General features: G+C 29.6%; 2 protein-coding genes across 7 annotated transcripts; both read left to right on the top strand.

Annotated features, from left to right (window-relative positions):
- Positions 1-9,193: 9,193 nt before the first annotated feature.
- LOC148561873 (uncharacterized) lies at positions 9,194-11,873 on the top strand. Of its 2 annotated transcripts, XR_015885820.1 has the most exons (5): positions 9,194-9,838; positions 10,504-10,576; positions 10,748-10,845; positions 11,618-11,691; positions 11,816-11,873. XR_015885820.1 is itself a non-coding variant. In XM_088489868.1 (4 exons), the coding sequence occupies exons 1-4, from the start codon at positions 9,693-9,695 to the stop codon at positions 11,820-11,822; spliced, it is 324 nt and encodes a 107-aa protein (XP_088345994.1). In that variant the 5' UTR covers positions 9,194-9,692; the 3' UTR covers positions 11,823-11,873. The 2 variants fall into 2 exon arrangements, 1 of the variants encoding a protein (XP_088345994.1); XM_088489868.1 differs by lacking the exon at positions 11,618-11,691.
- Positions 11,874-15,009: 3,136 nt separating this feature from the next.
- Positions 15,010-25,455, top strand: LOC148561872 (BTB/POZ domain-containing protein FBL11-like). 5 transcript variants are annotated; one of them, XM_088489866.1, is made up of 19 exons: positions 15,010-15,330; positions 15,432-15,482; positions 15,566-15,686; positions 15,915-16,056; positions 16,170-16,219; positions 17,068-17,156; positions 17,251-17,356; positions 18,195-18,231; positions 18,344-18,495; positions 19,166-19,724; positions 19,831-20,100; positions 20,911-21,056; positions 21,583-21,930; positions 22,358-22,601; positions 22,939-22,994; positions 23,791-23,871; positions 24,642-24,686; positions 24,793-24,861; positions 25,068-25,455. In XM_088489866.1, the coding sequence occupies exons 1-19, from the start codon at positions 15,146-15,148 to the stop codon at positions 25,233-25,235; spliced, it is 2,919 nt and encodes a 972-aa protein (XP_088345992.1). In that variant the 5' UTR covers positions 15,010-15,145; the 3' UTR covers positions 25,236-25,455. The 5 variants fall into 5 exon arrangements, with proteins under 5 accessions (XP_088345992.1, XP_088345990.1, XP_088345989.1 ...); XM_088489867.1 differs by having other exon boundaries at positions 15,011-15,330; positions 17,293-17,356; positions 19,831-20,112; XM_088489865.1 differs by having other exon boundaries at positions 15,011-15,330; positions 19,831-20,112.
- Positions 25,456-25,969: the final 514 nt, after the last annotated feature.

Here is a 25,969-nt window from a genome sequence, read left to right as displayed (position 1 = left end):
AAATAATTATGGAATTCTGAGTTTAAAGTTGTTTTTCTAAAACTTTTAGAAAAATTTGTCTTTTTGTTATTATTTTATTATTTTTAATAAAATAATATTACTAATAAAATATTAATATTTAATATTTTATTATTAAATATTTTTAATATTATTTTAATCTAAATTTTCGAAAATTATGTTTTGACCCCAAAAAATTTATAAAAATTATATTTTAACATCTTTAATTTTTTACATTTATAATTTAATCTCCTAAATTTTTAGTATTTATATTTTTCTCCCTCAAAACATAATTATATATTTGCACTTTGATCCCAAAATGGATCAAAGAGCTGTTCATGAATGTTCTTGACAATATTCAAAGTGTTCTTCGTAAATTCTTCAAATTCTTTCTTCAATTCAGACCCGTTTTTCAATATTTTCGATAACCGAATTTTTTTTGAAATTCAAATTAAAATTGCAGCCACTAAAGCCCCATGATTTTCACTTGATTTTAACACTAATTCATCTCCAATTTAAGGGTTAGGGTTCGGTTTTCTGGCTGCACCCAAGAACAACATTCATAGCTTGAATATCATCAAATTTCATCAAATTTTCACTAAAATTTCACCAAGAATCACTCATAGAAACAATTAATTTCAAACATAACCAAACCATACACAACTCAAAAACAAGCAATCAAGATTAATTTTACCAAAATCTACCTTAGTTTGCTGCTCCAAAAATCGGCTGCACTTCCAAGTGTTCCTAGCTCACTTTTCCTCCTAAATCGAAGCAAAGTGGGAGGGAAAGCAGCCATCTCACCTAAATTTGAATCTTGAAAAGTGACATAGATCTAAAGAGGAAGAAGAGAAGAACACTCTAATCGGTTTAAAACTTTAATTTGAGTTTTAGTTTGGAAAAAATCAAGTTTTGAAGATCAAAGTATCATGAAAGTTTTTCTCTATTCTCTCTTGTCATTTTCGGCCATTAAGAAGAAAATGAGTAGCTGTGGAGTGACTTGAAGGAGGGGAAGAAACGTGCTTGATGATGATTGGTTGGTTAAGGAAGTTAGTGAAAAATATCTCAAGATTATAATTACTAAAACTAGATGTATTAGAACACAACTAACAACACATCTAGAAATTAATATTCGAGCTATTAGTATAGATGACACTAGTAACATGATAAGTACAAGAATAGAAGATATATGATATGGCATTAGCGTTGCTAAAATCATCAGAGAGTGTCAGTACTAACTTGTATTAGTAGACTATGAGTCCGGTTAAACTTATCTCCTATTTTTAACTAAAGCAGATAAAATAATATTATAATATTACTCAAGCAGCTCTAATATTAATATAATAATAAATATTATTATATTATTATTTTTCTTCTCTCGCGAATCGAGTTTAGCTCAACAAACTGAGAGTAATTATGGAAACCAGAATCTAGAATTTCTAACTGACGCGGCTCAAAAATTAGATTCTTCATGATTGTGTCGTCGAGCTTAACTCAATAGAGATGCTTACTTAGTGATGACATAATGATGATGTATATTGACGTACTTGATGATGTAGTAGAGATGCTTGGAGGTGCTTCTTTTACTAAATTTTTAAAAAATTCTGTTTCGCTAAAAACTAGCTCGTTACAAGGTTGATTTTTTATAACTATATTTATTTTTTTAGGTTTTGTACTTTATATTAAACTTAATTTCTTTAGGATAAATTTGTGAGATGGTAGTGTGGGAAGGATATCTCCTTCTCAACTTTTTGTTTATTGAAAATTGCACAATAACAAAGGGTACAAAATAAAACAATTCGGATTATATTTTTGATTGAAGGATTTTTAAAATTATTTACTTTATAAATAACTAGCAGCTCAACACGTTTAGCCGCTTTTTTATTGTTTTTAAAAAAATTAATATTATTTTTTGTTAATATATTATTTATTTTTTAAATTTATTAGATAAATATTTTTTATTATTTTAATATTAACATGATCTTATTTATATCATATTTTGTTAAAATTAAAACTACTATAAAAAATTTTAAAATGTTAAATTATAAAAACACATAATAAAGAGGTATATATATATATATTTCAAAAAATAATGATAATAATATTATCCTAATTCAAAAATATTATATATAAACCAAAATATATATTAGTTATTTACAAAAGATAATCATTACTTAAATGTCATAGATATTTATATTTGTCTTCAAGGACGGACCCGAGTGGTGTATTAGGGGGCATTTGCCCCCACTCTTTTTTTTTTAAATATATACATATATAATATGTCTCCATTTTAAATTTTAAATGACCCCATTATAAATAAAGTTATCCTAATTATTTAAAGTCTCAAATTCACTTTATCTTTCTATCATTTTGACTATTAGTTAACCTAATCAAATTTAGTCTTCTCTCATTCTCAAATCTCAGTCATCATCACTTCTTTATTCTCTTAAATCCTCTTCTTAGTTTCAACTTTCTTTTTCTATTCCTTTTCTAGTGGTTATTTTTTCTTCATCAAAGATAAATTTTAAATTCTCTATTTTTTAAATATAACTCTTTATGACTCTATATATTTTTCAATTTCATTATTTTTTTTTTTGATATTTTTAATTACAAATTATAATTCAAGCAATTATAATTAGGTATTAATTTAATTTTTTATTCTCTTTATAAATTTATATATTTTATTTTATTCTCAATTTAGTGATCCTTATTATTTATTTATTTATCTTTCGTTCTATTTTGTTATATGTAATTATGTTGTATATAAATTTCTAAAGTCAATTGATCAATTTACTAATTTAGAATATATATTTTTTATTTATAGAAATAATAATAAAAAATATTTTAAAAATATCTTTCGTTGTATTTTATTATATGTAATTTTTAATTTTTTTATTTGAATAATTAATGTGCACTTTTATTTTTTTGAATTTAGATTAATATATCTTTTGATAGTAATGTATATTATTTTTGCCCTCCAAACATAAATTTTCTGGGTCCGTCACTGTTTGTCTTCATATTTTTTAAGTGGTAGACCAAAATATAGATTTGAATCTAAAGAGGTCTTCATTTTTCTATAAATAATGAAAAACAGAAGAAATGAGAATGCTTATTTTTTTTTATTTTTAAATATCAAACTATAAGAATAATTAATAAACAAAATAGGAGAATATAAAAATTGTGTACCTGAAAAATTTTTTTGTAATTCACCATAGATATCCTTATTATTAACTTTTTTAGTCTTGAAAAACTGTCAGATTTATTTACTATAAAAATAATTATATAAACGCTTCAAGATTATTCAATTAAATCGATTCCTTAATATAGTAGGAACAAATTCAATTAATTATAGATTTGATAAAATGACTTAAAAATTAAAAAATTATTTAAAAATAAATATAGAAATTTTATAAGTTATTTAACTTTTAAGGCGTTCAAAAATTATAAAATTATAAAATTAAATAAGATATTAAAAAATTTATTATGTTGTTATTATTTGTAATAAAATCAAGATAAATTATTAATGTATACTTTTATTATATTTTCTTATTGTATCACACACTATTATTTTCTCTTATTATTATTTTTTATGGCACACTATTATTGCCTTGTTCTTCTTTCATTTTCTTCCTCTCCTTGCACCTTCTCTTCACCCAATCGTAATTAATTATCACTAAGTACTATTATTGCAACTTTCAATCTTGTCTATCACTTTAATCTATAATCATTTATTGTGTTAACTTTTATGAGTCGTTGAAGTGTTGTTAAAAGAATTGGTTTTTGTGTCTTTTGAATATCTAAATGTATAAAAATAGTAGTTTTTTCTTGATGTACGTTTTAAGTTGTCTTATTATTCTATTAAAAAAAGTACAACATAAAGCATTCAAAATTTTTGCTTAAATTATCAAAATTTGATGTCAGTAATCCTTAAAAATAATAACAAAATATATTATTTTAACTAATATAATAAAAAAAAGTACATTATTGTAAGTTTTTAACTAATAGTTATAAAGTTAAGTTGTAATTTAATATAGGCCCTTAGAATAAAAGATTGTCATTGCTTCTTACATTTGACTACTATTATATAAGTTATACGTTTATTTTATTGTGTAAATTAATTAAACTATATTTTATTATTTTATTTTGTATGTTTTGAAATAATGCGATCCTACTATAAGGATGATATTAATTTTCATAATCTAATATGAACCTTCTTACTATTTTGTTTGTCACTCAAATACTGTCTATAAAAAATAGTTAGTTAAAGTGAAACACGGTATAAAGAGAGTAAAAAAAAATTTTGAATTTAGAGTTCTAATATGTTTCTTAATCATCACGTGATATAACTCATTTTTAATAGGTTAAAAAACTCTCTCAACTTTTTCTAAAATAAATTTTTTAAACTATCTAATACATAAAATGTCACACCTTTACATTTATCTTAAAAAGTTAAAAGTTAAAAATAAATGATATTAGTATTTTTTAACAAAATTAAAATAAAAAGATAAAAAGCTACTGAAAAGGATAATATTAAGTTTGAGTTGTGCTATGTGTTCACCAAAATTAGCCACCAGTATAAAATACATGCTAAAAAATAAATACCATTGAAAATAAATTAAACTACACATGTATTTATACACAAATACATTGAGTGCTGATTTTAGTGTACAAATAGCATTTTTGATTAAATTTTATGTTCTTTTGTACCAGAATATTACAATTTATTATATTATTATATTATCTTTGTACTACAGAACAAAAAGTAAAATTTTATATCTTTTTGTTGTTACTTATTTTATTTTATTTTTATTACAGTTTATTATATTATTATATTATTTTTGTACTATATAACAAAAAGTAGAATTCTATATCTTCTTGTTGTTACTTATTTTACTTTATTTTGGCTATCTAAATTAGTCCGTATAATATATTGAAGGTTGAAACTGTTAAAAAAATATAACAAAAAATTTAGATGTTTACTTAAAAAAGCTAATTAATAGATGTTATTATCCTACCACATCTTTAATGTTATATGTCAATCTAATCTTCAATACAAAAATAATATTAACCAACATAGAACTGATTAAAAATTCAAAAATAATTAACAAAATATCCATGAGAGTTTTTTCACTTTATTATTGATAGGTACAGATTTTTTTGCATCTAAAATGCCAATCAAATAATCAAAATTATATGTCAAACAAATAATATTAAATTAATTAATTTTTTTGCAATATAAATTATTTATTTTAATTTAATTATAAACAAATTTGCATGTACTTAAATATCAGAACCCTACATCGTTAACAGTTTAGGAAATAAACATATCAATATTTTAACAAATTATTGGTAGTTGCAATTTTTTTTTATCTTTTTTATGTCAATCAAATAAGAATTTAATTTTGATGTTCTACTAGTGTAAAATAGTTTTACACGTGCATCTAATTAAGCAACGTCATCAAAATTAAACTGATCAAATAATCCAGGATATATGCCAAACAAATAACATTGTGGAATACAAAATTACTAAATTTTTTGTTGTATAATTTATTTAATTTAATTTAAAAAATAAATATTTATGTACTCAAATTTTAATTACAATACTTTACATAATCAATAATTTAGAAAATTAAAAAAATGATATCATTAAATACAAAGCAGTTTAAAAAAATGAGATTTAACTAAGGTAAATATTGATGTACACAAATTTAAAAAAAAATATATTCTACATAATCAATAATTTAAAAAATAATTTTATCTTGTACAAAACTATTTAAAAAATAAAAATGCGTTAACAAAATAATTTATGAGAGTTCTTCAATTCATTATTGATAGGTACAAATATGTCAAAAAGAATTAAAAAACAAATATCAGATAAAAAAATAATTTTTTTTAAATTAAATTGATGAGAGAACACTTTGTATGTGAAAGATAAATTAAAAATATATAAGAATGAATACAATTTGGTAAGTAAACTGAAGAGAAAGGAAAATGAAGGTGAAAGTTATGCGTGAAATTAATAACCGCAGTAAAACACTATGAAATTTACAATTGTAGTGAATGGAGGCGAGGAAAAGTACACCTAAAAGTGGGAAGAGAAGCACTAAAATTTGAATAATGAGATAAAAATAATATATCCAAAACAAAACGATAAAATCCATAAAAAATTATTTATCACCGCTAATTATTTTTTTTCTCTTTTTATACACCGCGTTGAAAATTAACATTTGGGATAGTCATTATCTAGTTCAGAAAATCACAAAAACTCATCTAAATAATTGTTACATACAGAGAAGCACATTCAGAATTAGAAAGAGAAGTAAAAAAATTAAAAACAGATAAAATTAATTAAAAGAATAAATTATTGAAATAAAGAATGGAAGAAGAGGTTACTGTTCCTACAACTATTAGTGAAATACACAAAGAAAATGAGATAGAAGAACATATGTTGTTTTTTATTTAAAATAACTAACATATGTACGGGAGAATCTCTATCATTAAGGATAATATTGGAAAGTAAATTTGGATACGAAAATTCCGTATTGGCATTATATATTGTTATAGATATATTGTTATAGATAAGAATATTATTTGGTGGAAATCTCTGATTTAAAGGAAAATCTTATAAAAAAAATTTTGAATTTGTTTAAAGATATGAATCCAATAACTTCTAAATTGTTGTTAAAATTATTTAGTTTGAGAAAAATCAGAATATTGTTTAGTGAAGACTTTAATTTAAGAAAAAATTTTATTGAAATTTCATAAATTTTCATAAAAATATGAACTAAAATATGTCTAGCTTATTGAAATTGATTGGTTTAGAAAAAATGAGAATATTATTTAGTGGATGTCTCTAATTTAAAAAAAATTACCGAATTTTTGTAAAAAAAATTCTTATTTCAGTTAGGTATGTATGACAGAAAGAGGTAGTGTGTATTTGGATTAAAGTTTGTAAACGGTAGTTTATATTAAATTGATTTTATAAACTTAATTTTGATAAAAGTGAGTTGGTGTTGACATGATTTATATTTAGTAATTTTATATCAAAGTGAATTATAATAAAATAAATATTGTTTGAATTACATTATTCGAAATTACGTTTAAATAAAAATTACTAAAACAGACATAAATTTATGTCACTTAAAATCATATTATTTTAACATTATTTAAGTATAATTATTTAAAAAAGAACTTAAATTTATGAGTTAAAATTTATTATTCTTTTGGTCATAATTTTTTAGTATTCTTTGTTTAGTACTTTTTTGTTTTCAATTAAATTTTTTTAATTAGAATCAATAATTTATATTATAAAAAAATAATAATAATAAATAAAATATATACTAATTTAAGAATATATAGTAAAAATTATATAAAGTCAAAAAAAATAATAAAGTTTTATAAAAAAAATATATCAATAAAAATGATTAAAAAATTTATATAAACAATAAATACTAAAAATTTTATTAAAAATATAATAATATATATAAATGAACATAAAAAAACTCTAAACAAAAATGTCCATACTATAAACAAGAAAATAAATAAAAATTTGATAAAAAATTAAAACTTAACAAAGAATACAAACAATGATATTAAAAAATAATTTGTTTTTAAAGTATAGCCATAAAAAAATTTAAGAATTCTCATGATTATTCCTAGTATCTCTCGTTACGAATAAGATCAAATGACAAAATTGATAGAAAAAAATAAAATTTTTTAATTAATTGTTTAATCTAACAATTGAATGCAAAAGCTATCATTTGTTCCTTTTGGTGAACGGGAGTTAAAATCCAAAATCATTTTTGTATTTAGAAAAAAAAGATTTATCAAACAAAAAAATTCTAGTTCCTTCTAGTGAACACGAGTTAAAATCTAAAATCATATTTGTATTTAGAGAAAAAAAATTTATCAAACAAAAAAATTCTAGCTTCAAGAAGATTGAATGTATTTATTGTGTTTCTAACCCTAAACCAAACACAGCCTAAAGCTATGCCTTCAAAAGCACATCAAAACTATAACATTAACTAACTAAAATTTGAACCAAGCCATGTCTAAAACTAATTTTGCCTTTAGCTCTAGCAAACCTCATCCAAAACTACATGTTCTTAGCTAAAACTCAATCCAAAATCATAATACTCAAACATAAATTTGTTCTTAAGGCTCTAGTTTGCAACTTTTTCAGTTAGTGAATCTGTAGCTTCAATAATTATGTCAATAATTTTCTGCTTCTCCAAAAGAAGCGAATAATCAAAAGCAACATAAGAAAAATATAATTATTCACTACAACAAATATGGCCTTTAACAACGCCAAATTTTGCAACGCTTTAAAACCGTTCTCTTAGATAGGTTTAGACAACAATTTTTAAAGTGTTACTGTTGAATTCATCAATTTACAGCAACAAATTAAAACCGTTCTCTTTGACTATTTTAAAGAACGGTTTTATAACCGTTACCATGATTTGCATTTAAGCAACGGTTTTTTATTGTTGTTTAAAGAATTATACAAAAGAAACGTATTAAAACCGTTGGCGAAATGCTACACTTTAAAACCGTTCTATTAGATGGTCTTAAACAACAGTTTTTACAGTGTTGCTGTTGAAGTTCATTTTTTCATTACGCTATAGTAACAAAATAAAACCGTTCTCTTTGACTATTTTAAAGAACGGTTTTACAACCATTACAACAATTGTTTATAAAACAACTATTTTTTAATATTATTTAAATAATTATACAAATTAAACAATACCAATAAAAATAATTTCAGATAATCATATAAATATAAACTATTTTTTCTATAAATACTAAATTTATAAAATACTCAAAAACTATTGTTATAAATAAATAATAAATATTATTTTAAAAAGAATAAAATTAAAATAAATTTATAATAAATATTATATATTATTATTATTATTATAAATATATAAAAAATATTATATTTTAAAAACATAAAGTTAAAATAAATTTATAATAAATATTATATATTTTTATAATAAATATATAACAAATATTAATATAAAAAAATAAAATTAAAATAATTTTAGAATAAATATTATATATCCATTAAATAAATATTTTACTTTATAATTTTATTAAAATCTTCATATTATCTTTAATTTTTTTTTTTTCTTAACCCTGATTCTAGAACCTAATTTCCAAATTAACCATACATAAACTTGAAGAAAAGAAAAGAAACAAGAGAAAAGGGAGCTCGAAGGGGGGAAACCAGAAGGGCGAAGAAACAGAGAAGAAGAGAGGGAAGAGATGGAAGGGACGGCGCCAGCAAGGGTTCCACCGTCGTCGCCGTCGCCGTAGAGTGGAGAGAGAGAGAGAGAGAGAGAGAGTCTGACGTGAGGGAGAAGAGAACGCGAGAACTAGGGAAGGAGGGAGGCTCTATTCCGCGCCGCCATGCCTTCACGCCGCCGAAGGAGGTCACGTCACCGTCAGATCTGAAGCCGAGGAGCCGAACGCCGTCGAAGCCGCACCGTCGCGTCACCGTGGCTGTGCCTCCGTCGAACCCGTCACACCGCCGCTGCCGTGATGTCATTGCTGTCGCGACGGAGAAGAGATGCGTGAGGAAGGAAGCTCGTAGGGGAGAAAAAAGATGCCGCCTGTGCTGCCAGCTCCGACGCGTCTGATCTCCACTGTCGCCGTCGAAGGTCTGTCGCCGAGGACGTGGAAAGGAGCCGCCGTTCATGCTTCTCGCCACCAAAAGAGGAGCTGCTGCCGCCGTCGATTGTCACTGGAGAACACACCGTACCGCCGTGCCTCTGGTTGCCGGAATCACGGACCGGAGAGAAGGGGGCTGCCTCTCCTGTTGCTGCTGCCTCGTTCTTTTATTGTAAGCCATCTCTGTTTTGAATTCCATTGAATTCATTTCTGTTTTTGATTCCATTGAGTTTGAATTCTCCATTTTGCTGCAACCATGGTCACTGTTGTTGGAGTTTAATTGATTTGGTTTCTGTTTTGATTTGAATTTTGATTTGGTATAATGCTGCCTGTTTTGGTCACTGCTTCTCTGAGTTTAAATGATGGGTTCTCTCAGTGATAATATTCTAGGTGATTGAGTGATGCAACTTTTATGTAAATTAAGATTTATGACACTCCCTGTAAACATAGAGATGGATTATCACACTTCACTACCCTAAAGATACTGTAAACATGGAGATGGATTATAACTGGTGACTATTTCCTTATGAGGAGTAGCATTTTAGAGTTATGCATGAGTTATAGAGTTCATGAGTACATGCAATCCATCTTTTTGATTTTGTAGCACTATGCTTTTGCTATATTTCAATGTCAGACTTAATTTGATACCCTGAATAAGCTGCTCTTACATTGTATTTTTATTGTTGCTATTTACTGTGCATTATTTCTACTATTATTTTTGCTTTGTATATGACTAATATATTACCTGTTTTCACATTAAGATTGGTGTATTAGTACTTCTATTGATTAGGCACATCTTATTAAAAGATGGGAATCTTTTTCTGCTTTTTGCAATAGGTGTGGAACATGGAAAGGAGATAAACTCTGCAGTAGTTGCAGACAAGTGCGGTACTGCTCTGAGAAACACCAGGTAGCCGAATTGTTTAGATGTTTTATTTAGTCTTCTTTCCACAAATTTTATCCTAATAGTTATCTTTTGTTTTCCTCATCCCCTCTCTCTATTAGTAAACATTATTAGCATTAGGCTTAGTATTATATTTAATTTGCTAACTTTTTTGTTCACTGGAAAATCATTATGAAGGTGAGGGAGAACTTAGTATTATATTTAATTCTGCTTCACTGCTTCTACCTCGCTGCTTCTGCTTCACTGCCTTGGCTGATTGTGGGTTGTCATCTGTGGTAAGTGGTCTTTTTCTGATTTTCTTTTGTTTAGTTAGGGCGTGTTTGGCTGTTGGCCATTTTTGTTGGAGTTAAGAAGAAGAAAGGAAAGCGGTGTGTGAGTTTCTACTTTTGTGTTTGTTTCAGTCCTTTGAATAGTGATTAGAGTTTGGATTATGAGATGAGACGTGATTAACTGATTATGGTGTTGCGATTAGGGAGCGGAATAAAGTATGGGAATGTGGGATTTGCTAATCTTTTGCTGTTGCTTTTGTTCACTAAATTACTATTTGGAAATGCTGTTGCTTTTGTTCACTAAATTATTATTTGGGGGCGGCAGGCGGGGGTTGAAAAAGAGTGTTTGGTGAGCATGATGATGAAAATGGTTGTATGTGAGGACATGGCTTTTTGTTATTTTCATTAATAAGCACGATTAATTTACTTGAATTGATTAATTTGAGCTAGGCTTTCAAAACCGTTGTCTATGCCAGTAACTTTGGCAACGGTTTTTTTGTTACCGTTGCCTTAGGTAAAAAACCGTTGCCTTTGATCATTGACAACGGCCGCATATACCACAGGTCAAAAACCGTTGCCAAAGCGTTGCTTAAAGTTTTAGGAACGGTTTTTCAATCTACGGCAACGGTTTTTGACCGTTGTGAAAACCCTTATTTGTTGTATAATATTATTTTTGTGTTGATGTTTATTTGACCATTCTTTAATACCTACTACATGTTCCTTGTAATTATACTTATCTCTAGTTTAAATGCAAAGACTAAGATTGCAAGAAATGCAGGTCTTCGTAGATATGATAAGGCAAGCATTCAAAAATAAACTAATTCTTGCTGTAAAAGGCTTCTTGGATCGGATGTAAATTGATTTTCTAATCACTCAGCATTTTATTTGTTTATTTTTTGGGTATTTTTCAACAGCGCGTTATTATCCAACTATCCTTCTTATAGTAAAGCATGAAAATTGTGTTTTTTCTATATAGGAATTGAGCCTCCTAAAGAACCTGGAGGCGATATGAATTTTTCTCCAAAAGAAAGGATGTAGCAAGTCAATGCTTGATTGCACTCTGGCTAAAATGTCACAGAATATGACATCGCCTACTTCTGTATTTGGGTCTTCATCAATAGTTGTAACACTTTATCACATAAAACTTTACACTTAAGTCGTAAAACCGAGGTGGTGTAGTATTACGATCTCTAAAATAAAATATATATACGTATAATAGTCGAAAGAAGATAGTATAATAAGAGCCTTGAAGAATAGGTAAGTTAAAATCGTAAAATTAAAAGCGCAACACTCAAGATTAAAGATTACTTGCGTACGAAAAAAGCTAGAATTCATAAACATATATAAATAGAAAGTAAGAATAGAGGGCCAAGAGTACAAAAATAACAAGTTTCTAACCCAACCTGCGAAACTAAGGTTGGCCGGAAAATATTTACATATATATATATATATATAACCCACAATCCCAAAATACATACATGAAGTTGTAGTTCTCCATATACCTCTAAGAGGTACAAAAGTAAAACAAGTATACACATGAGGAGACTCTATACATATATAACAAAAGATCAAAAGTAAAGTCCCAAAATATCCACTTCGCTGCAGAATTTCAGACGCCTAGTGATGTGCCTCTTGACCTGCATCTGAAAAACAACAATATTGTATAGGATGAGAACCGGGAGTTCTCAATATTGTAAAGGTGTCAAGTACATAAGATATAAGGTCTTGGGAATGCTAAAGGCAATTCTAGAACTCCGACATTCACATTATAAAACTTAAAAAACTAAATTAGAAACCATAAGGTAAGGTGGTTTTTTATTCACATTATAAAACTTAAAAAACTAAATTAGAAACCATAAGGTAAGGTGGTTTTTTAAGGATTCCTAACTTAACCAAGTCTTAAGCCTAATTAAATTCCTAACTTTTTTGCCTTTCTTCCGTTCCTTTAACTCCGATGACTTTACATAGACAAACAAACAGGCAATGGCAAACACAGGAAGAATACAAGTAATACAAATAGCAAGTATAACAATTTGCATGTTAAAATCACTTAGGCAATCCCAATTAATGTACAAGCAAGCAATTCAAACAATATGTATTGATGTATGCCTGTCTTATAGCTGTTGATATCAACTGTCGGTTACATAGCCAACCCGACATGTCCTAGTAGCTAACCGTGAACAGTCCCTCTGTACGTGCATCCCCAAACTCAAAAATAAACTATGGGACGGAATCCAAGCTGACATGAAGGAGATAACACTTCAAGCTCAACAATGTCCATGGGAAAAATCCCAAGCTGACATGGGGGAAACAACACCCCAAATTCAAAAATTAACCATGGGAAGACTCCCAAGCTGACATGGGGGAGACAACACTCCAAACTCAATAATATTTATATATGCATGCCCATGGGAGAACACAGGGAGTTAAAGTGCCCGGTCACATCTTACGTACAGGGGGTCAACAAATGTCTTAATAATAATCAATTATATCTCATAAATATCATTTTCATTCTCAACAATAATTCATAGCTCATCTCATTATTTTCAATTAATTAACATCATCAATTATCTCATACATCATTCTCAATATGACATTACTCCCTTAATTGCCTCATATACCACTTTCATCATCTTTGTCAAATCAAGTACCATCATCTCCAACCACATACTACCTTTTAAAAATCTTTCTTCATCTCTAAGTTACCACCATTTCCTAACTTCGTCCTATTACTAGGCTTACTAACAAGATCTAGGGTCAAAGGAACGAAAACAGAGGTTTAGATGTTTGAAATTAAGCTTTAAAACCCAAAACTCATGTTTGCTGAAACAAGGGTCATGCGTACGCGTGGGAGTGCAGTTTAGCCCATCTCGCGTACGCATAGCCTTGTCCGCGTACGCATGTACGCTGGACAGAAACGACCCTTCGCGAATGAGGGGTATTCGTACGCATACACTGCAGTTTGATCAGAAATGGCTAAGTCTGCATAATTTCAGTTTTACATATCGAACTTCCGACGCACATAACTTTCTCGTTTCAAAACATTTTTCATCCGTTTTTCGAACGGAGTAAACTTCACAGACCCAGTTTTCATATGAAATAAGTTTGAAATAATTTGGGAATCCGGAAGCTGAGTTATGATTCGCCGAAGTTTGGCCAAAATTTAGTCTTACATAAAAATCCTCAGACCTTTGTTTTCATCAAAAATCAAACTCAATCAACATTTTATGCTTACAAACCACCCACCAACACACCATATCACATCCACACAGCCTCCACATCATACCATAATCAACCATACCTCAATTTTACATAATTCTCATACATGGACTTCACAATTTTACTAACAAATCATCAACAATCCATCATCTATTCATATTCATCATTATCAACATATCAAGCATCATTAATCCATCATTTATCACTCTACTCTCATCATGAACAATAATCATCAACAAATACTCAATCCATATCAACAATCATCATCAAAGGTATTAGAAAATTATCATACTCATGCATTCACACCTATTCTATAGTCATATAACCTAAATTTTCACAAGATATTATATATTAAGTACGAGAAACCTAAACCATATCTTGACCGATTTCCTCGTATAACCCAAGGTAACACAATTAGACAAAGTATGAGAAAATTATGCCATTTGAACTATAACTCAATAGCTAATTCTAACTCTAATTTGAACTAAGAAAATATCATCAATGAATAAAAAAAATTATATTATAATAAAGAATACAAGAATAGTATGGGTAATATGTAAATAATTAGTTCGTGTCCAATAATATATTAATATTAGATAACCAATCATTTTCAGTTAAATTTTTAAAATTATTTTAAATTTTAAATTTTAAATCATAAATTTTTAACTATAAATTCTAAATAAAAAATATAGAGAATTAAATTTTAGTTAGTTAATATTAACTAATTTTAAAATTTAAATTTATAATTTAATATTTATAATTAAAAATTTACAATTTAAAATTTAAAATTTAAAATAAATAAAATAATTTTAAAAATATTAATTAAAAAATTAATTACCAAAAATTTTTCGTCCTAAATTATAAACTCACCAACTAAAATTTGGTCGGTAAGTAAAAGTTAGTTACTAACTTACTATGTAAGTAAGGTTAACATTAGTCTAGAAAGTTCTTTCAAATAAAAAAAAAAAAAGAAATTAGCTAGAAACTAGAAAGTGAAGCAGGGCGGTGAAGTCATTCCCCATCGTCGTTTTAGGCGACAGTTTCCGTGAGAGAGTGACGTTGTGATCGGATTCACGATTCTGAGTCCATGGAGGCAAGCTCAGTCGTAGAAGACGATGAACGTGTTATCCTTGTTTGCACAGACCCCGATTCTCTCGAACCTCAAACTCCAGACCAAGAACACCTTCTCCTCACCGCCACAGATATCCTCACCTGGGACTTGCCTAACATCCTCACTTTCAACACCCTCAAAGTTCAAGCACATCGCTCCAGGTTCGTTCATTCACTCACTCTATTTGTTTTTTTTTTCTCCGAAAAATGAACTGTATTGACCCAAATTGCACTGGAATCCTTTTTAATTATGTGCTCCACAGGCTCATTGAGCAATCCTCGTATTTCCGTGGTCTACTCGGCCGGAGTTTCAGGTATAAAAGATTTTCTTTTGAAGTTTTTTTTTTTTTTGGCTTAACATTTAACATGCTTCATTAATTTTTTTTTTTTTTAATAGTGAATCGTGCTTGAGCTTAATCACTGTTAAATGGGATATCGGTGTATTTATCCAGATTCTGAAGCATATCTATGATTGTTCATTGGATGTTACTTCTGAGAATTTCCTCCCCCTTTATGAGGTACCATTGATTTTTGGATATATTTATGCATGCATCAAAATTTTGTTTTTAATTTTTTGGTTATAGTGCAAGAGTAGCTGTGATATTGTTCAGGCAATTCATACATGCCTTTCAATGTGATGTTTCCGATTCTTTATTTTGTTTGAGGAGTTTCAATTTTTTTACTAGACTTCATTCTTCACTGTCTAATGGCTAATATTATTGGTGAATTGTTCTTGTATGTAACAGGGTGCGTTCTATTTTGGAGTGGAAACACTGATATTGAAGTGTGAGTCTTGGTTTTCTGAGGTATCCTCACCTGAAGGCTTTCAGTCAGCGCAATTGCCAATGGAGGACATGATCCAAATTTGGAAGTTTGGCTTAGAGCATGGTAAAACACCATTATTTTTCAACCTCACAATTGTCTTCATTCACTTTGGTGTTTTGGTTTTTATATGACAATTTCATTCTAACAAACTTTTTTTTATGTGTTGTTTTTTGCAGCTAGTGACTTTATTGTGAACTTGTGTGTGGGCTGCCTGGCAAGAAATTTTGTATGTACTCAACTTCTAGACACTAAGGCTTGAACAACAAACAGTAAAGTTGTGTATCTTAATTATAAATCTTTTCCTGGTCATGATGTTGTCCACTTGTTAATTAATGACAATACATTGTTATACATCCCCTCAAAAATAAATAAATAAATAAATAAATAAATAAATAAATAAATAAATTTCATAATGTTATTTTACATATGCACTGATTGGGCTCTAGTTATTGTTGAAATGCATCCCCATGTATTATTAGATTGGCATCTCTTTGGTGGGAATTTCTTTAGACTTGTTTTTCAGGATGTCCGGATTACTAAATCATGATATCAGAAGGAAATATACTAAGTGCTGGCACATATACCCTTTAATTATGAACAATTCCTTTAATTCATGCTTTGGGCTGTCTTTTTCATTCCCCTTCCCCCTTTTGTGTATACTCAGGCCATGTTGCATGAAGTGACATCTGCATTTCTATCCCCATCATGGAGCCATTAGCCATATCTTGTATTTGGAACTTAAGAGTTCAGATGGGGAAGTGTGGTTATTAAAAGTAGAGTTATTTGTTAAAGATCTGATAGTGATATTATTTGAAGGATAAAAGAGATACTGGAACAGAAAAGGCAATTACCATTCTCCTGTTAAGATTTTTATATTTCAATGAAGGAGCTGCTTTAGTAAATTCCCTTAAATTATTTTGTTTCGTAAACAAGATATTAAGTTCAGTTATATGAAATTCACAAACCCTTGATCTCTGAGAATCTTTTTATCTTTTATGAAATGCTGAAGTGTATTCTTCGAGTTAGTTAACTCTGGCATGGACTATACCTTTTCTTTAATTTATTGTCTTGTAGATGTGGGCAAAGCACAACATGTTTTTCAAGAGAATCCCGCATGAACTGCTGTTGTCTTCAGTTAAGCATCCACACTTGACTGTTGACAGGTTGATTTAGTATTTTATGAAAAGGTTTCTTTAAATCCTGTGCTATATTTTTATTATATAAATCCAAAAATATAATGCTATAGAAACTTGACAGTGAAACACATCTTTCTGATGCACTTCTTCTCTGGCTTGAAAGTAACATGGAAAATTTGGAGTGCCAGAGCAAGGATGAAGACAACTGCTATGAAATTTTAAAACAGGTATGTTTTCTGTTTCGTTTTTTATAGTTAGTTCTTTGATCTATTTGTTAATCGTTAATTTGAGTCTTAGGAGAAGAAGGCAGCCACGAAGGTCATAACAAATTCATTTTCTCCCCATCTGCTAAAGCACAGTCCTTCACCATATTATTGAAATATCAGTGAGATGTTATTTATGGGCAAGGTAACCTTTTGAAATTCTAGAGATGACTGGAAAAGATGGGAAGGAGAAAAACTGTATTCCAAAATCTGAATAATTGTGGATGCTTTGATGTCATGATAAAAAAAAAAAAAAGTAAATTCCTATTTATACTGATAATCTGGGTCAAATACTAGTGTAGTACAACTAGTACAACTATACAAGCTTAGCCCATTAACACTATTAATATTAAATACTAGTAATTTGCCTGTTAATCCTCTTTCTATTTATGTTTTGGTTTAAAAATAATTAATGTGCAATAATAATCAATGTGAGATTAGTCAAAATAGTAAGTTCTTTAGTCTCATTATTGGGTGTATGTATACACTCTTGTACAATGACTATATATCAAAATTAAAGTATTAAGATTATCATAGCAAACATCTTGGAAGATTGTGCTGATTTTTCAGTAACGTGCAAGTAATTTCTTTCATTGGTAATTCCACATTTAATTGAACATTAACCAAAATCGTATAAATGTAATTGCATTATTTTAAGTATGTTGGGAAATAATCATAAATCAATCAAGCTTCTAATATTTTCTTAATATTTTCACATTTCTATACATAATAAGTTTGCTATGTGTTTGTGTTGGTGTACTTGAATGTCCATAACACCATGGTCTTTTATTTTTCTTTACAGATTCGTCTGGACCTTTTGGCTTTGTGGTTTGCTGCAGGTATACCAATTATCTTGAGCTTTTTCTTGATCCCTCAAGCACTGAAATGTCTATTTTTTCTTGGAAGAAATTCCTAGATTTTGTAAGGTAATTTTTGTATTTGTTTTAACAGGAAAAAGAAACTCTTCTCATTTTAGGCAGCTAGCTGAGGAAAGCATTGCTTCAATTTTCAGACTTTTGACTATTCCACTTATGGGTTCACAAGATATTTTTGGTTATAGTGACTTGCAACATCTCAAAATTCGGCTCACAGAGTATTCAAAGGTGAATTTAATAATTGAAAGCCATTTAATGATTTTGGCCTTGTTTATTTCGTTGTGGTCAATTTGTTTGAGCTAGGGAGCCCTTTAATGCTTGGCATTACAATATTTCTTAATTCTTATGTAAAGGAAGGAAAATAAGCTTGATTTATTTAGTTTTAAAGATTTCCACTACATTTTTCTTATTGAATGATATAAAATCGTATTGGAAAAAGAACTGGAAATATCCCTTCATACTCTATAGTGCAGAGTAGATATGCTTAGGATAATATTTATTTATTTTGTTGAGGAGGACAAAAATATAATAGAAACATAGCATAGTCCCTCTTTAACCAGGTAAATATTGCATTGGTATAAGTTATATTTTGTTCATTTGTTGTTATATAATGAAAAGAGATCCATAAGGTATTCTGATGATAAGGTCCTTATGGTTTCTGACTTCTTATCTTCCATGCCTTGTGCAATTAGAATTTTAGTGAATATATATATATATTTTTAAATTTTTTTGAACCTGGAAGTTGGTTACCTATAGTATTTGGCTCCATATACTATTCAGGAACATGATCTCATATGAATGTCTAAGATAACTGTCTTTAAGTCGTATGCAAGGAGTCTGTGATGAGCTATTAGGTATTGTGTTATGGTTTTGTGATGTAAAGTTTCATTGCATGCAGAAAGTAGACCTTTCCAATTGTCCGCAAATAACACCTGCAATCCTGCTTCTATCACTTCTCCCTTCATCGTATATAATGGATCCTGCTAAAAAGAAGATTATAGAAAAGTTCTTTATCAACTCTGGAGGTCCTTCAAAAGATAGACATGTATTTCCTCAAAGACTCTTGCAAACCACTACCTTTGAGGTAGTTCAGGAGGTGGATATCTCAAAGTGCTGGAGATTGCTTATTGAACATGCTGTTGATTACTTCTGCAAGTCATTTCCTTGTTTAAGAATATTGAAAGCAGCTTATCTATTGAACATCGGGACAATCAGTTTCTTACAGTTGTTGGAGAAGTTCCCTTTGGTCTGTGAAATTGATTTGACTGTTGATAGTACCCCAGTAATACCAGCATTATTTACCATTTTATCCTCCAATCCTGCTTTAATACCACCTGTACCACAGAAGACCTCTATTATTAACCACAAGGCAGTGGAAATCATGCCATTTTATAAATTTGGACCTCCACTTTCTAATGTTACAAGACTCACATTGGAAGGAAGAACTGATGTCTGTGGTAGGATGCTTTTCTGGTCATTAGCATTCATGTTTGACCTAAATATTCTGTTTCATCTTTTTTGTTCTGCTATCAGCCACTCAATTTTCTTAATTGTCCATGACAGATTCGGTTCTCCTCTATATCTCCAGATTCTGTGTTTCATTGTGTCACCTGAATATTAAAGGATGTATTTCTGTCACCGATGTTGGCATATCAGATCTCATATGCAGGTGTAGAAAACTTAATTCAATTGTGGTTTGTGATACATCATTTGGGATAAATTCAGTTCAAGCTCTTTCCTCGGCTATTTCTGATGGTGGCAATACTTCCTCTGTGCATTCTAGAGAGAAACATTTGAATTCTGTAGCATCTAATCTTCAAGAACTGCATATGGGTGGGTGCAAGGGTAAGCTATATTTCTGAGTTCATTAGTACCAAAATTAATATGTGAATCGTTAACTTGTATATATTTTCAATTGCATTTTTGACCCCATGTTCTGGTTGGTATTGTTGCATATGTTTTTAACATTCAGCAATCATTAATGAATCACATAATATATTTTACCTCGTATATACCATGCTAAGATGGCTTAAATAAAAGAGTAACAAATATATATGGTTCGGGTTATGTTGTATTGTGTAGTTTGAGTGCAATTCTATATTTAACTGCTGCATACGTTTGTTTTGATATGATGCACACTTGAGCCAAACAGTAATATTTATTACTATTGTTTTGAATCACCCTTGTGATCTCTCGATGAAAAAGTAAATGGTTTCCTCATCCTTATCTTTTTTTATATGAAAAAAAGGTTTTAGTCCCATGCTTTTCCCTCAAGTTGGGGTGAAAGGAGTCACTGAATTGCTTGCCAGACCAAGTAGTATTTGAACATAACAAGTTAACAATACATAATCCTTATGGTTGACCACAGCTAGTCGATTACAAATGTTTAGGTACTGATCTTCTGTGTATGTTTAAGGAAAAGTAATCCTCAGCTTGTAGGATTTATATACACTAACTAAACTAATCATTCTTCATAATTACAATGTCTAATAAAGAAGAAACTAATTATCCCTAATTGATCCTAATTGATACATAAAGGAACTTTTCTATAATATTCAAAAACAAACTACAGCTTGTTTGAGAGGGATTTTTACAATTTTGATGAACTTTACTTCTTTGTATGATAAATTAGTTGTTTTGCAGGTGTTTCTGATTCATCTTTACTTGAGCTTATGTCTCAGACACAGCTTTTGAAGAGTTTATGCCTGAGAGGGACTGATCTGGTTGACCAGGCGCTTTATAATTTCCTAGGTTCTTCCTTGGAGATGCTTGATGTTTCAAATACCAAGGTTCGTTTGCAACTTTATCAAAAGATTGTGTGTCATGTGTCTTGAGAGTGACACAAAATATAAGTTGATTGTTATTTTGTCAGAGTTTATGTTACTTGAAGTTCAAGGAATTGTGGTTTAAGAATTACACAGCTTGTTTCCGCAGCAAATACCTACGTAATGATGTATATGCCACCTTCGATGCATGAATATGACCAACAAAATAAACAAGCTTTACTAATTCGTAATTGGGACTTTTTAGATTCATTAATTAGTTGCATTCAAAATAAAAATGATTGCTTTGGTTATAAAGTTGGGCAATATGTTTTTTGCTCAATGTCATTGCCTCTAGTACAAATGCTTCTTTTGTGCATATAATTGTGCAGGAATATACCATATCATTCATAGTTCCCAATAGGTTAAGATTGTTTTGCAGAGCATTTTCACTATGTGTGACAGCATGGAGAACACATACCGAGTATATTGATTCCTTACTATCAATGCTTTATCTAATTGGTTTATTCTCTTTTTCTTTGTAAAATTGCAGATTTCTGGAGCTGCGTTAGCTCATGTCGTTCATAGAAATCTGAGTTTGAAATGTCTGAAAGCAAAAGATTGTAGAAATCTGTTTCCAGATAACAGTTGTATTGAAAAAAGAGAATGCTGCTTTTTCTCTTTGCATGAAGAACTACATGCTGAGTTCAGAAAAACATATAGCTTGGAAGAAATTGAATTTGGATGGGGTTTTTCTACCTCATCTTTGAGTGATATGGAACCTATAATGATGTCATTAAAGACCATCCATATAGGTTTAGGTGGTATGTTAGGTGAAGATGCACTGAGAAAATTACCTTCAACCTGTCCTTTGCTGGAAAAAATAATTCTTCATTTTCAGGTAATAATTATGCTTCCTGTGGATTTGAGGTTCCTTCTCTCTTCTAAAGAGAACATAAAATTCATTCCTGTTGTTCATAGTATGGAAAAACAATGGAGAAATTTTATCCCTCCAATTAATTTAATGATATTTGCTATTCATCATATGCAATCCATGAACTTTTTATTGTTACAACCTCCATAAATCCTTCAAGCAGACGAGTCAAACCTTATACTTTGAATTAATCTCATCAATCATTGCCGAAGTGTCATTTCTAATTCCTGGGGCATATATATGTATATAAGATGCATTGTGTTTCTTGTTCTAGCTATCCCTTTATCATCTGTTGGCGTTGCTTTGTTCTTGGTTGCTTATGTTTTCCATTTCTTGGATGCTGTGGTCATTTGTAAAATTTAGAATGTTGCTTTCTTTGTTTCGGTTTTTCAAGGTAATATCAGATGCTACTTTGACAAATATGGTTTCATCCTTGATAAACTTGCAAGAATTATCTCTGTGCTATTGTTTTGGTGATATATCCATGTCAAGCTTCAAATTCTCCATGCAAAGTCTAACGAAGTTGAGGCTTGAAAGAGTAACCCCTTGGATGACAAATGCTGATCTGCTTATTTTAAGTCAGAGCTGCAAAAATTTGGTTGAGCTTTCATTGCTAGGATGTCCTAGTCTTAACTCAGGTTAGAATTCTTGGGTGCAGAGATGAATAACTGCCATTAACTTAATTCAATAGATGTAGTTCTTTAACATATGCCTCTGACTTGATCAAGTTGTATATAATAAAGATATAATATAAATAAGCTTTAAGCAGATAATTCGTGTCCTTTTGTTTGTTAAGACAAAATAATGATTGCAGCCAAGATCGATTGTGCAGGAAAACTGAAATGGGAAACAACTGTAATACTGTGGGTTTTCAATATTGGGGGTAGACGTATGACACAGTGATTAACCATTGTTATTTTAATCAACTGGTAATTATTAAAATTTTTGTCAACATTGTTGCTTCTTTACTTGCAGATTCTCAAGAGATAATTTCACATGGCTGGCCAGGCTTGATCTCTATCCATTTAGAGGTTTGCTGATTTTTATTTATCTCCATTTTTTTTCAATTTAGGATCAATCAGAATTACCTTACCTTTTAGGTTATTGTAAGTGATATATAATCTTTTGGTCTAAACTGTTTCATACTATCCTTTTGGTCTGTATATGTATTTTTAATTGAACATTTGAAATAGACCGAGACCTGTGTATTATGCAGACTATATATATATATATATATAATACTTGAAACATTAATGTAAAACCTACTTTGGTTAAATTATTTGCACATTGTGTTTATTTAGAACTATTTATGTCGAGACTTCTACATGGCAATATTTTAGTTGTGTTAGCTTAACATATAATATCTTTAACGTTATTGCACTTTTTATCATTAAAATCCACCTTAGATAGTAAAAGAATAGCTGTCATGAGCTATCATCTATTTAACTATTTGTCTTGAGCATTAGTTTCATGGCCAAGTATAATTAGACATAACAACTAATTATATGCATTTGTAAATTAAAGGTAGCCACTTATCTTGTTGTTTCAAAACCTGAACTTTTTATGTAACTTCTATTTGGGCGAATTTATAGTAATTATCCTTTAAATTGGATTTTAATACTTGGTAATTTTTATTTCATAGCCTGAAATCTAAGCACCTTAAAACAGATCAGGAAAGAAAAAGAAAGATAATGTTGGTGATACTATGTAAAGTAGAAGTGGATGAAGGAGAATGTGCCAACTTCACTACTATACGTCAGTCACTCAATATACACTATTTTGGTTTCTGTTTTAATATACTATAAATAGATGTATACCTTTTTACAGGAATGTGGAGAAGTAACATCAAATGGGGTCTCTGCTTTTTTTAACTGCAAAGCTCTTGAAGATCTCCTGTTGCGTCATAATGTGAGCTTTCTTAGAGCTTTTTGTTTTTTCCAGCTAAAAATTCGGTGCATATTTCATTTACACTTAAATTTATTAATGCTGGTTGAATGATAGATGATAGGTGATTTGTTCACAATTTCCAGTTAGAATTCAGTTCAATTGCTTCCATCTTATTGATTTATTGTCCGGCATATATTTTATAATCATCATTTAGGTTAATGTAGCATCTTCTTTTGTGACTAAATTTAAGATCAGTACGACACAATTATTATTCATGATGATTATTCTTGCAAAAGAAAGTGTAAAAATGAAGGTTATTAGATATGGTGATTACACCACTTGATTACACATCAATGTTCATGGACTGTATTTCTACTTTGAAAAGTTCAACCAAGTAAAATGTAGGATAAAAACAAGAAAAAGAAGAATCAAAATTGCAATCTCGCTAAGCCTTCTTCCAATCTATATGCTCAAAGTAATCTATTGCTACTTGGCTTTTGCCACTCAATCCCTGTGATTATGTGGGAACTTCCTTCCTAAACATGGATTGCTTACAATTACAATGAACAAATAGCTGTCATTTTTCATGCTTTGAGGAATTTGATTTTCCTGGTTTTACTTCTCCATCTTTGACAATAGATTATCCCTGAAGCTTTGTCATCCAAAATGAATTTATTTTACCCATTACCATTCTGGAAAATGAAGTTAGCATGTGTGCTCTGGCACCCTCTGAATTTCTGAATCATGTATTAAAAATTGTCATTGATTATGATTTGACTATTCATATGCAGGGTCCTGGGCTACAGAGAAACTTCATTTTGAAAGCTGCTTCGGAGGTTGCACTTTTTTTTGTTATCATTGCTCTGTTTATTTTTTTTCTCCCCTTTTAGATGTAAGGTTAAAAAAAATTATCTGCACTGAATCTTCTATCGTAAGTGACAGATGCCATTGCTTCGAAAATTGTCACTGGATGTATGTGATGCGAGTGAAGGTGATTTTGACATTCCTGATGTAAGTCACTCCAGCACCGTCGTTTCTAGTAGTTATTTGTTATTCAAGTTCTTGAGCTATCATCCCAATCTGGGTAGATACTTGAAATCACTGTATGTTAATGCTGAAAGATACCTAGTGAACTCTGTTGTGGTTTGTATGTTTAACTATGTATTCACATGCTCTAAAGCCCCCTCCCCCCCTCTCTTCCTCTATCTTGGCTTCAGTATGCAAACAGATACTCGTTGAGTACGGTAAAGATAGCAAGGTGCAAATCTCAAAGATGCGCATTTAATCTCCCAGCCCCTCCAAGAAGATCTGTTCATGTGGAAAGTCTGGTGCTTGTGTGGAACAGCAGAGATCTCACCAGAACCGTGGTGAAGGAACGGCTTTAGCAGATTCTCGTCTGAGCAATTGGGGGTACATCACCTCTCTCCAAAGATGAAGGGTTAGTTTTACTACTAGTGTTTGGTTTTAGGAAGTCAAATTCTTATAAGTTTAATATGAAGATTCTTGCTTCTGCTAAAAGTTACAACTGAATAAGTTGTATAATTGTCTCCTACATTCTCTTCTATTCTTAATCTCTTCTAATAAAACTATGCTCTGTTTCATCATGAATTCATTAGTCCGGTTTATATTGCCCACACTTGTTTTATTCTCTCAAGTAATTCATCATCTTGTTTCTGCGTTGTATTTACATATTAGTTCGCGACCTGGTAGAGCATAATGTATGTTCTCCACATTGTATCAAACGCTATTTTCATGTGCAACATGTTAACAACGAATCAAACTTTGTTCAAAACTAGGGTGACATCCACGCGTTGTGCAGGGTGATAAATTAACGATGGTATATAGTATATTTTAATAAGTATTATATTGTTTAAAAATTAATTAAAATATATACAAACTAATATTAAATTTGATGTGTTTTTTATTTAAAATATTGTATAATATAGAAGTTTTTGATATTGCAATTGTACAAAGCTACATCTTCATTTGTTTTTATATTTGCATTTGTTTTAATTGACGAATTTAGTCTTCTTATAGAGTGTATGTCTTTCTTTATTATTTTCGGTGGTTGTTTCTTTCTTCTTCCTATTATATGGTTTTGTAAAGACATTTTTTGAAC

The sequence above is a fragment of the Arachis ipaensis genome, chromosome B6 (genome assembly GCF_059453495.1).
Source record: "Arachis ipaensis isolate K30076 ecotype BB chromosome B6, ASM5945349v1, whole genome shotgun sequence".
Taxonomy (NCBI): Eukaryota; Viridiplantae; Streptophyta; class Magnoliopsida; order Fabales; family Fabaceae; genus Arachis; species Arachis ipaensis.
Note: the sequence above shows the minus strand (reverse complement) of the source record. Positions and strands in the feature narration are given on the sequence as shown.